Here is a 16682-nt window from a genome sequence, read left to right as displayed (position 1 = left end):
GTATGAGCAGTCAAGTTTTGACGTTAGATTAATATATTAACGTGGAGGCTTATAAATTTATTATCCTATATGGATGTATTAATCCCTCCATTTTAAATTATGTGCTATTTTTTGGATTTTAAAATATATTTAAATTTATATTGATCGTAAAACTTTTATATATTATATAAATATTTTATATCCTATCACATTTTATTTTTGTTGGATCTACACGAACGAACGATCTTAAATGAATTTGAAGATCAATTACTTATTAAAAAGTTTACAAAAATTTAAAAATTCATTTATTTTGATCAGTGTAATTTTATAATATTATAAAATTAAATTATATCACATATTAATTGAGATAGAGATTACTTACTTTTTGAACTTGTACTCAATGAAGCATTTCATCACGGCAATCATTTTTCCAACTAAATGTCAAAGATCCTCTAATAAATTAATTGCCAAAAATACCAAACATCTTTTCTAATGGAGCATGTGTCTTATTACTACTATGTTATTAATTATTTTTTAAATTTCCAAAATAAATTATTAGCGGTTTTAAATATGACATTAATAAAAAGTGTTAAAATTTTTATTGGTATTAGTTAAATGTCATTAGAATCAATATTGCTAAAGGCTTTAGAGACATATACAAAAATGATAATTACCGCTAGAAATACATATTTAATGATAATTAAAAATTAAATATCGCTAATTGTCATTTTTGTTCTAGTGTTTAGACTAGTCATTTAATATTACATAGATCATTGACCATTTGTTCAATAATCTTAAAAAAAATAAAAAATTAGCAAGATTACTAGTCAAACCTAACACATTTTTATATAAAAACCATACGTAATAAAAATGGCATTGTAGTAGTACTCGTTGATTAGTAGTTGCTCTTAGGTACTATATATTTGTACTTAAATCTACCATCCATCCCTAGAGCTAAAAAAATAATAATTTAGCGACAGACAACTTTTATAGCTAAAGAACGTCATAAATCCTATTTCAGGATTAATCAGAGATGAACGCACTAGTAAGTAATAGGTCTTTACGTTTTAGCAAAATGATTGATGGATATGAACCGTTAGATCAATCACAAATCAACGGTATTACATGGAGCTCGCTTAGTTACCAAACGGAACGAGCTCGAAAACGCCATATTTTCTTGCAGAGCTACAAACTTGAAACCTATGATGAAAATTCGAGACGTACGAAGATGAAGAAAATTGTTGTGAAAATGAACTCTGTTATGGTTTCTGTTTTGTCATTCATGTGGTCACATACTCTAAGAACAGATTGTAATTGCCAGTCTTCAATTCACGTTGTTCCTCCTACTCGAATCATAAGGTATCGATGATTCTATACGTGTGATTTATAGTTCACGAGTTTAATATAGTTTTTATGTATGTGTCTGTATAGTTTACATAGTCGAATCCGTATTCACGTGTGGTTATTTATATATATATTTTGACACTTTTATTAAAAATCTTGACTGTACCACTACTTACATCATATAATCCTTGGGGTGCGGCCCTTTGTCAAACCCTACGTAAACGGGATGCTTTGTGTATTATTCAGCCTACTTTCTCTTCCATTGTATTTTCTTTTTTTCAATTTCATCCTCACTCTAATTGTTCATCTAAGTGGCATAATTCCAGGTATAATCATTACTATTATAAAAAAATATTACTCGTTCTGCCTTGATTTATACGATATTTTTCTTTGTAGTCTGTTCTAAAAAAAATGTCATAATTTCATAATTGGAAACAACCTTAAAATTCCCTTTTTTTTCTATAATGAAATGGTCTATATCCACCCAAATGGTCAACAAATATATTAGACAACAAATTTTAAAAAGACTTTTTTTTTGAACTTTGTGACAAACAATTATACGGTGCCTCATAAATTGAAACAGAAAATATACTACTCATGACTTATTATTGTAAAAATAGTATCATTCTTTTCACTAGTACTATCTTTTGTGAGGTATGGATATTATTTCAACATGGAAAATAACAAAGGAGCCTAGAAATTAAAGGTGTAAACATTACAATGCATAGAACCACAAAAATAGGAGCATTAATATTTTGCTAGTCTTTTGCCACACATATGTAACAATGTCCTTAACAAATGGAGCAATCATATAAATATGATTCATTACTCAAAACTACCTTCCTTTTCTCCCTTGGTATAACAATACTTAGTTTCCTAAAACCAAAAAAAGGAAAAAGGAAAAAATAAAAGTGGTGGTCCTCTATCCATAAGGAGATAGGTCCACCACCAAAAAAAAAATCCCCTAGATTATTCTAATTTAATTTCCTCCTCCTCGTTCTCGTTCTCATCCTCATTCTCGTCTTTCTATGCATCGTCCACCACCCTATGGGATGGCAGGTGATGGAAGGCCCCCGCCTTATCCCTATGGGGGCGGGGAATATTATCCTCAAGAAAGGCGAAGAGGAGGAAATGTTTGTGTTAGATGCATTTGTTGTTGTTATTGCGTCGTATTTTTCATTGTCCTTGTCATAACGGTAATTTTTTTGTATCTTTTCACAGTCTACGATCCGAAAGCTCCAATTTACAAATTTGAAGCCCTAGATGTTAAGGAATTCGAATATAATGATTCCAACATCAATGCAGATCTTATCATAACGTTGAGAGCTGATAATCCCAACAAGGCCATAGGTTTTATTTACGAGGAAGCTAACACCTTCAATGTTACATATAGTGGTTCAACAATATGTTCAGGAAAATTTCCATCATTTCATCACGGTCAAAAGAATGTAACTATGTTACAAATTGAATTAAAGGGTAAAAATCCATTTGCAAAAAGTCTTTATGAGTCATTACAAGTTAGTGAAAGCCATGGAAAAGTTCCTTTAACAATATTGGCTAAGGTACCCTTTAGATTTGTTTTCAAAGATTCAAAATTAAGGGAATTGAGTATTCTTGCAAATGTCACAATGTCTGTGCATGATATGAAGCTAGGCAAGAAAACTGAGATTGATCAAGGAAAAATCGACTACCGTTTCGTAAAGTGATCGATTAATCGATAAAATCTCTTCTTTGATTTCTTACTCTTAGACGTTTTACATTTTTTTTGTAAGTGTGTATGTATTTATTGGTACGTGAAGCGTACAAGGATTAATTGAGAGCCCACTAAAGTTTTCTAGATTTTTTGTATTTGTAGAATAGAAATGTTTTTCATACCTATGAATAAATAAAGATTGGATGTTATGATTTCTATACCTCCAATTTTACTTTTATATATATATATATATATATATATATATATATTTTTTTTTTTTTTTAACTTTGTAATGTTTAAATTGACAAACTACATTTAATATACATGTGTACATATAGAACATTTTAAAAAAAATTAATTTGAAAGAATGTACGTATTGCGTTTTCTTTATTTTATTAATTTTGTTCTTTGAGAAATAATGCATAAATTTGCACGATGGAAGCTATAATCAACTAGCTAGCAAAAGTTAATATTTTACTTTTTCAATTACATTTTCACTAGTATTATATATCTTTATAATTTATGAATATTAATTCAACATGGGAATAACAAAACGAGCCTAGAAATTGATACAAATAAAGGTGTAATAAACATTACAATGAAACAAACAAACAAGAGAACCAAATATAAAGCAATATTTTTGCTAATCTCTTTACTAACGTTGCGGAGTTAGAATTCTTATAAAGAATATAAAAATAAAAAAAAATAAATACATTCTTCGATATTTATAATATATACGTTAAAAATAAGTGTTACTTTACATATTCAATATACTTTTCTCTATTAAAGGAGGTTCAGACACTATTTGGTTCGCCCCCGACTATACATATGTAACAATGTCCTTAACCAATGGTTTAATATCAATAAATAGGATTCGTTACTCAAAAGTTACCTCTCCTTTCTCCCTTAAAATAACAACACTCTATTTCCTAAAACCAAATAAATAAATAAAATGGTGATCCTCCATTTATAAATAAAAAGTTCCACCACAAAAAAAAAAAATTATATATTTTCTTGATTTAGTTTCCTCCTTCCTCCTCTCCTCCACGGTACTCCGCGATGGGGGAATATGGAAGGCCTCCGCCTTATGGCGGAGAATATTACTATGCAGAAAGGCGTAGAGGAGGAAATTTCTGCGTTAGATGCATTTGTTGTTGCTATTGCGTCCTATTTTTACTCATAATTATTCTAGCCTCGATAGCCTTCTATTTCTACATGTACTACAAACCTAAAATGCCTACGTACGATTTTCAATCCCTTGATGTTAAGGATTTCAGATATCAACCCGACTTCAGTGTGAATGCAGATCTTATCATAACGATGAAAACAGATAATCCCAACACAGCTATAGGGTTTATTTACGGGGAAGGTAGCTCCGTTAACGTGACATATAGCGATTCGAATATTTGTACGGGGAAATTACCTAGTTTTTATCAAGGTCAAAAAAATACAACTATATTCCAAATTGAATTAAAAGGTAAAAGTACATTTGGATCAGGGCTATATGAGGCATTTCAAGAAAATGAAAAAAATGGTAAAATTCCATTAAAGGTAATGATTAAGGTACCTGTGCAAATTATTTTGGGAGATATTAAATTAAAACAATTTAATGTGTTTGCAAATGTTACATTAACTGTTCATGATTTGAAGCCTGGCAAAAAACCTGAGGTTGAACATAGTCAACCAACATTCGATGTTAAATTCTGATAAAATCTATCTTCTCTGTTCTTATCTGGCGTTCTATGTGTTTTTTTTAATTAATAATAAGTGTGTACGTAGTACATACGATTGTATTTATTGGTTCATATGTATAATAAGCCTGTTTCTGAAATATATATCATACTAAGTATATAAGGATTAATTGAAAGTCTACATAGTTTTGTACACTTTTTTTTTATTTGCAGTTTACAATGTTACTTATGATAGAATGTACATAAAAATTCTGTTTCTTCAAGTTATTTAACCCAACCACAAATTTGTCAATCATCGTATAAAGAATAGTCTAGTGCACTAAATTTCTACGTGTAAAGTTGTTTGTGGTTCGATAAAGGGCCAGACGACATCAACGTAAATACTCATATTTTTATAGCTAAAGCACTCTATTGATTTGATGTTTCAGAGAGCATTTTGTTTGAAATGTTGTTACTTATTGTTTTATAATGTATCGTATTGCATATATTGTGTTGTATTGTATCATATTATTTTATTTGACTATATCCAATGTTTGGATAAATCGTATCATTTTTCCATCATTTTATAATGTCAAACATTCTTATTTGAATGATAAACCTACACAAAGTTTACAGTAAAGAGTAGAACTACAATGAAAAAATAGAATAAAAAATAAAATATGATTATTAAGTAATAAATAAAAAAATACTAAGATAACAACATAATTGCGCTAAATTGATCGTTATGTAATAAAGAAAGACAAAATAAATCGTTCTCGTATATCCCTCGTATCAGGAGCTACTTTATCGAATTTCGAATATTAGATAACCTAATAGCCTAATTTTCAAATTGTCAAAACTTCAAGCTGCTTAAGAAAACAAAAAGTATTTAATTAATTCGTACTCATATTAGGTGGTAACTCATATTCAATAATAATATACGTCTCTTTACTCTACATGACACGATTATTACTTAATCGTTGTTTATTAACACATATTATTAATAAAAACTTTTAAGTAATCAAGAAAACTATAGTATATATAATCGTAAACATCATATGTATAATAATGGTACTGAGGATATACATATGCTTTTAACATATCAAGTCAAACTTAATTGAGTAATTTTTTCTCAAATTTTATGTACGTCGAAAATTCATTAAATATATACGAAAATTTAAATTTGAACACTTGAAAGGTTAATGATATATACTAAATACGTGATATTTAAATTTTAAGTAAACAAATAAAAATTTACTTGACCCCACTTTTCCATGTCACTTTCCATATTCTAGTGAAATGTTTCAGTTATTTAGCAGTTGGTTAACAACTCTTTCACTTCTCCATTATTTTTTTAATTTTTTTTTCCTTCTTCAAAATTGATAGAATTTGGTGAACTGTTCGTTTGACTGAGAAAATAAAATAAATACCATATTAAGAAAAAATAATACTTCCTTTGTTTTAATTTATTCGTAGGATTTGTTTTTTTTATTGATGTCTTTTTTTTTTTATAAGACATGTTTAAAATTATAAAATTAAAGAAAATTTAAAATAATATCACAATATTCAAAAATATTTTACTTGCTTAAATTCATATCAAATTACTATCAGATAAATAAATTAAAACGGAAAAATTATATTTTAATTCCCAACAAGAAACCAGTGCGTGCTGTTTACGGAACTCAATTATCCATTCCCATGTTTGGGATCGAAACATTTACGGATAAAAATAATAATAATTCAAATGATTTCAAAATTTAAACTTTCTGAATTTTAATTCTTTTCGAAGAATGAATTTAATTAATAAATAATAAGAATAGATTATCTTAATTTTTCTCCAAAAAATAAATACATAATTTGAACCAAATATACCAGCTAGGTAAAAATAATAAGCACTATAATCAAAGTAGTACAACATGTTATATGAATAGTGGAGCCACGTAACTCGAACATGTGATCCGGCGAACATCCTTCGTTTTAAAAAATTATATTTTATATATAGAAAATTAAATTGTACTATTAATTAAAATTTAAAAAATAAAAAAAAATGCATGATGGTGGGAAGAAAGTAAACAAGATTAACGATCGTGTTAGAAGAAAAATGGGGTTAATGGTAGAGAAATAAGTGGAGCAGTTCCTAAACACTAATTAGTTGTTGATTTTCTCCAAATCCACTAAACCCATTCTCCTAAATTAAATTGCCCAATTTAATTAATCCAATAATAACAAGCTTTAATTCATCACTTTTTTTTAATAAATATCACAAAAGTGTGAATTTGTCACAAGGCTAATCATTTTGTCAGCTTGGAGGAACTCAACAAACATGTTTAATTTACTCTTTGGTTGGAGAAAAGCTTCTAAATGGTAAACAAATTATGTTTTACTTTTCGTTACGTTCATTTTTTCGTATCATCACTCAAAATTATAAACTCAAAGTCCAATTTTTTCTAACAAAGAAAATGGCTTTCTGATATAATAACTATAAGTTGAGTGACTATCTGAGAAATCTAACTGTTTTTTCTATAGTAGTAAGAATTTTGATTGAATAGATTTGTTTTGGATTGAGACGTAATTGTTGTTTATTACAGTAAGAATTTGATTAGAAGGGTTCAAAGACGGATTAAGCTATTGAAGAACAAGAGAAGTTGCATTATCAAACAATTGAGGGATGATTTATCTGAGTTACTTAGAAATGGACATTACGAAATTGTCATTGATAGGGTAAGTGTAATATGAATTCTTCAAAAAAAAATATATAATTATGGTTAGTATAAAGTTGATATTTTTCATTTTTGTTTGGATTAGCTTAATGTATTCCTCTGTTGATATAGCTAATGTTTGTTCAAGACTCTTTAAAAAAAGTTATGTCACGTGTATCAGATTCTCCAAAAAGTATTTATGAAGAGTCTGAGCAACATAGTTTATAACTGATAGGAAGTTTTCGTATGATTTTCAGGTTGAACAGCTTTCGTTGGATGAACGAAAGGTTGCAGTGTATGATTTACTGGAGAGTTACTGTGAATTTATAATGATCAACCTTCCGTGTATTCGAAAAAACAAGCAAGAAAACACAAACACTTCAATCTAAATTCAATGTTATACAACTATAATGAATAATGATTTTTATGTTTGTTTTGTTTTTCTCAGGGACTGTCCTGATGATATCAATGAAGCAGTGTCAAGTCTCATTTTTGCATCAGCAAGACTCGGTGATGTGCCTGAGCTAGCTGCAATTCGGAAGTTTTTTAGTGAAAGATATGGTCAGAGATTCGAAAAATCTGCACTGCAATTACTTCCTGGGAATGTTGTGAGCCATCAGGTTAACGAAACTTGATAGTCGTTGAGTGTACTTGTTAATTTTTAGAATTCTGATCCTTTTTTTTTTTGGTTTTATAGATGATGGATTATATATGTACAAGTTCTGTATCAGAAGAAGAGAAGTACAGATTGGTTGATGAAATTGCAAGGAGTTGCTATCAACAAGGACCTTTGCTTATTGAATATAGACGCGAACCACCAGATGAGCTGGTAAGTACAACAAGCTATTCCGATGATCTGATGTCATCCGTTGTTAAATAGAAATTCAGACAGAGTTCTACTGTTTAGTGACAGAAACTGTTATATTGATTTCAGAAAACTTACTCGTTCTGCTCCTATCTTAAGTGATGCTAAGTTGCTTCGTAGAGTTGTGCTTTGCTCGACTACATGATGAACATGTTTTAAGCTAACTGCGTGTCAAGTGCTTAAGTGGAACACTCGTTCCTTACTTGTTCGAAAGTGCTTCTTATTGAGTAGAATTAGGGATAGATGTTGATTGTTTAGTGACAGATATTGCCCGTGCGTTAAGTAGAATTAAGTATGGATTTTACTGTTTAATGACAGAACATGTTTGTCCTGTTTCAATCTTATTAGCATAACATGATTCCTAATGCCAAGAAACTGCAGGTAAATGGAACCAGTAGTGCTGCAGCTGATCCCCTAATCGATGATCCATCCGATTCTCATCAACAACTACTTCCTACAGCAAATTCAACATGTTACCCAACAACTAAGTCTCGTAAGGATTCAGTGAACTCTTTGAAGGATAATCGTAACGAGTTCACAGGAATGGAAAAGAGGAATCTTAATGCCTTTATTTTAAAGCAAAATGTTGAGAAAAGAGCTGCTGAATCAACTACAGAAGAAGATTTAGCTGAATTACCTGAACAATTGATATATTTGGATGACATTCAGGAGTTTGAGTCTGCTGTGAAGAAAGATATGGACTTCGAGGATCAAAGGCTATTCATGTTCAAAGCCCCTTTTGTTCCTTCGCGACTAAAGATAGATACTCGTAGCAAATTTAAAGGCATTGAAAAGAAATTTGACTCACAGAATCCAAAAGAAGGATCAAAAACCTCGAGGAAGAACAGAACGATATCTGGAAAAAGAACGAGAAGGAAATCAGGTTCTATTGTGTCGGACATTGATAGTACAATCTACTACGGAGACTTACCCGAGAGTTCTCCAGATAGCAAACCAAAACGCCAAAACAGACGAAGGAGTACAAGAAAGAGTTCTGTTTCGGAAAGTCAGAGATCTTATCGTACATTTGCAAATGATACAAAAGATCAACCTTGCTATGTCAAATTCAGAAGCACAATGACTTTTGTCAAGTGCATCGACGATCATTCCAGATGCAACGAGACAATGGAGAATCATTGCAGTTTGGAACATCCATGTTATTACTGGATCACTGATAAGAAAGGCAACGTGGAATCTCCTCTTCGCGTTCCAAGGAGGAGAGTCAAAACCACAAAGGACTACATCAACCAAGATCAAAATGTTGAATCAATGAACGAACATTCTGTAAATCGCGATACTGAGGAGGTATTGAAGAGCCAAGAAACATGTGATTCGACAATGTATTCAACGTCAAGAATGACATATCAAAGGGCAAGAGACGAAAATCAGGCCCCTTATTTGAGAGCAATGACTCTGCCTATTGAAAGGCCTAAAGATTGCCTCGTAGACAACTTTCTTCGATCAAGTTCCTTCCCGGTTCAAGAGCCTGAAAATGGATCATACGAAAATAGACATGTCCATCCTAAGCTACCAAACTACGACGAAATAGAAGCTACATTCTTGGCTCTCAAGAAAGAGAAATTGCAAAAGAAATGCTAGCGTAAAATCGACCATGAGTTAGCTATATTTTTCTATGTTCTTTGGTCATATAACTAGCAGAAGCATATTTAGATTGTAACATTTTTGTGTGTTTTAGTGATTTTATTGAAGTCTTGGAGTGTAATATAGGCTTTATGTTGGTTGGACTCATCAAGAACTGTTGTTCCACATCGAAGGCTTATCGAGTTTCTATTTATAGAGTAGAAGTAGAGTAATCCCGCCATGCGGCACGAATTTGATGATAGGCACCATTCAAAAATATATGCACCAATTAATATTTTTGAAAATTCTCGAGTCATGTGGGCTGTGGCATAGGGGAACATACCACAGTTACTCGCAAATTTTGAAATGGGCTTTATTTCCTAAATGGCCCAAATACAAACACTATCTTGACACCATGGCTTTGTAAAAAAATTTCGAAATTTATGTATTATTTTATGTAGGAATTAGTTATTTTTATTTGTGATTCAAATATTAATTATTACGTCTTCTCTCCTCTCTTGTATAATATAATTTTTTTTCAAAACTTATATATGTATAAGATATGCAGTTTTAAAAATTAAATAAACTAAAATAACGTGTTAAGTCTATATATTACAGAAATAACTTACTTCTTAACCAACTACTAAATATGATATTATTTATACATAATTTAATAATATCTCCATAATTCATCTTTAAACCAGCTAATCTATGACTCTCAGGGTTACACAAAGAATAACAAATAATTAAAAGTTTAGAACTCTATTTCAGAAACACTCTCTTGTGGGAGTATTATTTATACAAATGGTGTTTAAAATGTTTTTTTTAAAATAAACAAGAATATATATTATTTATAAAAACAATAATATATTGAAACTTGGTTATTCACCATGTACGAGGATCTCCGCTAAATATCCATGGCTGAACGGTTAAATTGTTCGAATATGATCACTTAAATGTAAATATAAAAAAATGATATATATGCAATCTTATTTTTACTATGTAAAATTGAAATGATTATTTTCTTTTGATCATTGTTTAGAAAAGGAGAAAAGTAATGTCTACGCAACAGTTTTGGTTTGTTTTTTTAAGAAAAGTTTCTTTGGATATGTAGTGTCCAAAGGTATCTATTTTAAAGTCGAACTCAAAAGTAACTATTTGAGTTTAAAATTTTTTAAGAAAAATTACTTTTGATATATAATGTCCAAAAAATATCTATTTTAAAGTCGAATTCAGAACTTCTAAACACACAAATTTTTTACAAATAAAAATCGAAAAACAGATATTTCGAAGCAAAAAAATATCTATGTTTCCAACATAACTAAAATCTGACATTTGACTTTGTCCATACTTAAATGACACCGATTTGACTTTTTAAAGTCAATCTTTATCTATTCCTTTAAATATCATTATTATTTATAAGTGTAGAAAAAAAAATCTAAGCATTGACTTTCTAATTTTAATTAAAAAAAGCTTTTACTTTCTTTTTTAATATGTAATCTAGAGAGACTTTGTTGAGAATCTTAATTAACTAACATCATAGTGGTTAATAAAATGACATCCAAATGGCCACTAAGAGTCATTTTTAAGTAATTAAATTTCATGATAACACTGGTCTCGTCGACAAAACACTAATTAATTAATAATTTATTTATTTGTAGCCGACCAATTGGGATTTTTTATTTGTTTAGTTACTTAATTAATAATTAAGCTTTAATCTTCAAGTTGTTAATTCCCAGCTTTCGACAAAACGTGAGTTCATGTCTATTATAACCTACGACTGCACTAAAAAAACATCATATTCTAATGTAAAATTGGTTTAATTAAGATGTGGTTTGAAATGGACCAAGTACTTAAATACTCCCTTAATTAGTTCCCTTTTGGATATGATTTCAAATTATGAGTAAATTTGAAACCCAAGTTAATTTGAAGTCCAAAAAATTGTTTTTTGCATATTTTCATCCCTTTTATGTATAAATGTTATTACATTTTTTAAATACATGTAATTCTTAAAAAAAAATTATTAATCTAAAAAAGTTAGCAATAGTAATAACTAGTTATTCTTTAATATAATTTCTTCCACGTGGTATTCACGTTGAGCATGAGTTTTTTTTTACTAATTTTAAAATGATGGGTCAGGTTTTGATTTTTTAAAAAATATAATGATATCTCAATTTGAAATTTAAAATCATGTTTTTTTAGAAAATTTGAAATTGATACTGATAATTTATGGATATTTCATAAATATACATTAATCTCGAACCAAAACTTGAAATTGAGGCCTCAAATAATATAGTAAAATTACTTACTAAATCTAAATCTTAAATTAGTCTCCATATTATTATTATTTTACATATATTACCCTTATATTACTCCTTAATTACATTGTTAGAAACGAACCTACCACCATCATCCAATAGTATCAATAAGAGCTTTAATAGAATGAACATGATTGTTCTATCTTCAATCAAATATATTTGATTCAGTTTTGAATATGAAAAAAAATCTTATTTTTTAAAAAATAAAACGTAAATTACAACGAATTCAAATGAGTCTAAATATAAAAAAGTTACAAAAGAAGAAGCCAATTGCAAATGTAGAATGAAAATTATGCTTGTTGTATAGAGATATTTTATGGTCAAATAATGTTTTTATAGGATAGGAGGACCATAGTCCCTTCATGATTAATTTGCATGACATTTTTCATGCATGCTTTGGACACCTAATCTATGCAATTATTAATGGAGGGGCCTAAGATAATGAGTTTCTCTTTTAATTGTCACACTAATTAATGAAATTAATATCTGCTAATCCATTGGCTTCTACACAAAATCTCTCTTGATTTCCATTGTGTTAACTACGTGGATAATTGAATCGTTAATTTCTTTAAAAGTTAGTTTGGCTGAACTAATATTCTAGATCAAAGTAAATTAAATAATAGATCTTAAGGATGAGCATTTGATATTCGATTCGGAATTTTTGAATTTGGTAATTGATAGTTAAGTAAATACCTAATATATTATTTTGGTTCTATAACTCAGTAATTGATCGGTCAAACTTTGCTCACTGTGTTCGATAACACCATATTAAAGTTGTAGTCGAGTGTATCACGAAGTTAATACTATTGCTTCAATTATTTCTATTTTCCCATGTGAAAGCATGGTATAATAAGAATATCAATAAGTAAGATGTTAAAAGAAGTTGAAGAAGAGTTAGTTAGTGGCAGCAACTAACTATTCAAAAGTTAGTTGGAAGTTGAAGTTAGTTAGTAGTTAGTTAGGCCTATTATTGTAATTTCAAATTAGTAGTTTGTTACATCGATTAATGTGTAGAATTAGTTAGTTAGTTTTGTATTTTGTTTTCAGCATCTGATTGCTATATAAGCAATACAGATCCTCACGTGAAGAACATGAATTCAATACATTTTCAGTTTCACATTTCAGTCTTCTTCTCCTTCTTGCTAATGCTTCAAGCCTCTTCAATGGAGTAAAGGCTTGGAAGCTTACTATTTTTTGTTCATGGTACCAAAGCAGTGTAATCTGTACAATTAGTGGAGTTCGAATCACTGTCAAGTGGTGACAATCTGTAGCTTAAGATCTGCAGATATGGTGGGATTGAAGATAGATCAGAATGATCCATTGTTCATTGGAAATTCTGATAGTTCTAGTGCAGTGTTGATTCCAATCAAGCTGGTTGGATCTGAAAACTATGGAATCTGGAGTAGAGCAATGAGGATTGTGTTATTAGGGAAGAGGAAGTATGGGTTTGTAACTGGTGCTTGCACCAGAGCTCTGTACAAAGATGAATTGCATGAGCAATGGGAAACTTGCAATGCGATTGTGCTTTCTTGGCTGATGAACACAGTCAGTGAAGAACTACTTAGTGGTATTGTGTATGCCACAAACTCTTGCTCAGTATGGAATGATCTAAAGAAAAGATTCGACAAGGTGAATAGAGTAAGGATCTATCAATTACATAGAGATATCACCACTCTCTCACAAGGAACAGATTTTGTATCTCATTACTTCTCAAAGTTGAAAACACTATGGAATGAGTATGATGCTATAGTTCCAAGTCCATGCAGTACTTGTTCTCAATCGAAGGAGTATAATGATCATTTGGAGCAGATGAGATTGATTCAATTCCTAAGTGGCCTAAATGAATCATATGATCAGGCTAGGAGACAGATTCTACTTAAAGGAACTACACCATCTATGAATCAAGCTTATGCTATGATTATAGAAGATGAGATTCAGCACTCAAGTTGTATGGATAATGCAGTTGAAAAACCAAGTTCTATGGTGATGAGTGTTAATAGGAATCAAAGAGCTGGAAAGGAACATTACAAAGGAAAGAAATGTGATTACTGCCACTTCCTTGGTCACACAAAGGATAATTGCTACAAGTTGATTGGTTATCCAAGTGACTGGAAACAAAGGAAGAAACCTGGTTATGGAAATAGGAATGGAAACATGAGAAATGGTACAGGCACAAGTCAATTCAATGGATATGGAGGACAAAGTTCAGGAAATAATGGTGGATATGGAAGAGGATATCAAGCTGCAAATAACATCTCTAATGATCAATATGATCATCTTAGTGCTGCATCAAGTAATCAGATGGAGAACAATAACATGCAGAAGGTGCCAAAGGGACAAACATTCATAGAAAAGGAGTATAAACAAATAATGGAGATGTTAAACAGAGATGTGCAAGAAACAAAACAAGTCAATATGGCAGGTATTACAACTTGTTTAATGACAAACCCTGCTATTCAGGATTGGATTGTTGATTCAGGTGCAACTCATCATATCATTGCAAATAAGCAGTTACTAACTAGGAGACATGAATTAACAAAGTCACAAATGAATCAAGTTCATCTTCCAACAGGTGACAAGGTTACGGTCAGTCATATTGGTGAAACACCTATATTTGATAATGAAGTGGCCAGAAGTGTTTTACATGTGCCAGATTTCAAGTTCAGTCTATTGTCAGTGTCAAAGATTACAAGAGAACTGAATTGTTTTGTATCTTTTTATCCTGACTTTTGTGTGTTTCAGGACCTCTGCAGTGGCAGGGTGAAGGGGATTGGTAGAGAAGAAGGAGGATTATACAGTTTTAAGGCTAATTTTTCATCTAAACAGAAGGAAGAAATAAAGTGTGCTCAAGAAATAGTAGTTGCAGGAGTTGTAAGACAAGACACAGAAATATGGCACAGAAGGTTAGGACATCCATCTCAACAGATATTGAAGCTTCTCAGGATTGATTCAAGCAGTAAAGGTGATGGAATACCAGCTCATTGTCCTGTTTGTCCTTTAGCTAGCAAACTAGACTTACTTTTCCTGTTAGTACTACTAGAGCTTCCATGATGTTTGATGTTGTTCATATGGATCTATGGGGACCTTATAAGACTCCTACTCTAGATAGAAAACATTACTTCTTGACTATAGTAGATGACTATAGTAGATTTGTATGGGTTCATTTGTTGCAGTTAAAATTAGAAACCATTGTAGCTATAAAGAACTTCTTCTCAATGATCAATACTCAGTTCAATTCTCATGTCAAGGTTATGAGATCAGATAATGGCACAGAATTCCTTAATTCACAGTGTAAAGATTTATTCAATCATCTGGGAATACTACATCAGAGAAGTTGCCCTCACACACCACAACAAAATGGTGTGGTTGAAAGAAAGCACAGGCACATCCTTAATATTGCAAGAGCAATCAAATTTCAAGCTCATCTACCTATTAGATTTTGGGGTTATTGCATAAGGGCTGCAGTGTATTTGGTGAATAGATTACCCTCATCAGCCAATTCCAACAAAAGTGCCTATGAGTTACTTTACTGTAAACAACCTAGTTTGTCTCATCTAAAGGTTATAGGTTGTCTTTGCTATGCTACAACTGTACCTAAAGGGGATAAGTTTTCAGCCAGAGCTAGTGCAGCAATTCTCTTGGGGTACTCAGAATTGCAGAAAGGATATGTGCTATTGGATATCCACTCTACTAAGGTGCATGTGAACAGAGATGAGGTATTCCATGAAGAAATATTTCCTTTTGCTAAAGAAAGGTCTCAACTTGATCCATTGGGTGATGTACATGGTTCACCTTTAGAGAAAGCAGAGAATCAAACTATTGAAGCTGAGATTGATAATAGTGAACATGCAGAGACTAGTATGGTTCATGAAGACAGTCAAGGTAATGAGACTGAGAGTTATTCAGAAAATCAGATGTCTAGACCAAGTACAACAGAGGAAGTTTCTGAAAACACTCATGCCATACCATCACATGTTGACTCTTATGTTAGAAGATCTTCAAGAAACATCAAAGAGCCAATATGGATGAAAGAGTATACCATTACTAAAGGTCATAGCAGTACTAAACATCCTATGGCTAGCTATCTGAATTATGAAAAATTAAAGCCTGAATGTAGAAGTTTTCTGAGCAAACTTTCAGAGTATACAGAACCCAAGAACTTCAAGCAGGCTTCACAAGATGAAAGGTGGATACAAGCCATGAAGCAGGAAATCAAAGCTCTTGAAGAAAATAATATTTGGCAAGTAGTTGAACTACCAGAAGGTATGCATGCAGTTGGTTCCAAGTGGATATATAAAGTAAAGTATAAGGCAAATGGTGAGATAGAAAGGTTTAAAGCAAGACTTGTAGCAAAGGGATACAGTCAACAAGAAGGATTGGATTATCATGACACTTTTTCTCCAGTAGCCAAGATGGTAACAGTTAGATGTGTCATTGCATTGGCAGTATCAAAAGGTTGGACATTGTACCAAATGGATGTCTATAATGCTTTCTTACAGGGTGATTTAGATGAAGAAGTCTATATGAAAATGC

General features: G+C 30.9%; 2 protein-coding genes and 1 long non-coding RNA gene across 3 annotated transcripts; all 3 read left to right on the top strand.

Annotated features, from left to right (window-relative positions):
• Positions 1–1344: 1344 nt before the first annotated feature.
• On the top strand, positions 1345–3236 carry LOC101264029 (uncharacterized). The gene is made up of 2 exons (XR_011210813.1): positions 1345–2456; positions 2545–3236. It is a non-coding gene; the product is annotated as an uncharacterized lncRNA (long non-coding RNA).
• A 700-nt stretch (positions 3237–3936) lies between these two features.
• On the top strand, positions 3937–4877 carry LOC101264533 (NDR1/HIN1-like protein 6). Its single transcript, XM_004243290.5, has one exon. The coding sequence runs from the start codon at positions 4076–4078 to the stop codon at positions 4721–4723; it is 648 nt and encodes a 215-aa protein (XP_004243338.1). The 5' UTR covers positions 3937–4075; the 3' UTR covers positions 4724–4877.
• Positions 4878–6788: 1911 nt separating this feature from the next.
• On the top strand, positions 6789–10017 carry LOC101263333 (uncharacterized). Its single transcript, XM_026032087.2, has 6 exons — positions 6789–7050; positions 7275–7407; positions 7643–7746; positions 7834–8005; positions 8083–8214; positions 8632–10017. The coding sequence occupies exons 1-6, from the start codon at positions 7010–7012 to the stop codon at positions 9847–9849; spliced, it is 1800 nt and encodes a 599-aa protein (XP_025887872.2). The 5' UTR covers positions 6789–7009; the 3' UTR covers positions 9850–10017.
• Positions 10018–16682: the final 6665 nt, after the last annotated feature.

The sequence above is a fragment of the Solanum lycopersicum genome, chromosome 7, assembly GCF_036512215.1.
Source record: "Solanum lycopersicum chromosome 7, SLM_r2.1".
In the NCBI taxonomy this organism is placed as follows: domain Eukaryota; kingdom Viridiplantae; phylum Streptophyta; class Magnoliopsida; order Solanales; family Solanaceae; genus Solanum; species Solanum lycopersicum.
This window is presented reverse-complemented; position numbering and strand designations above follow the sequence as displayed.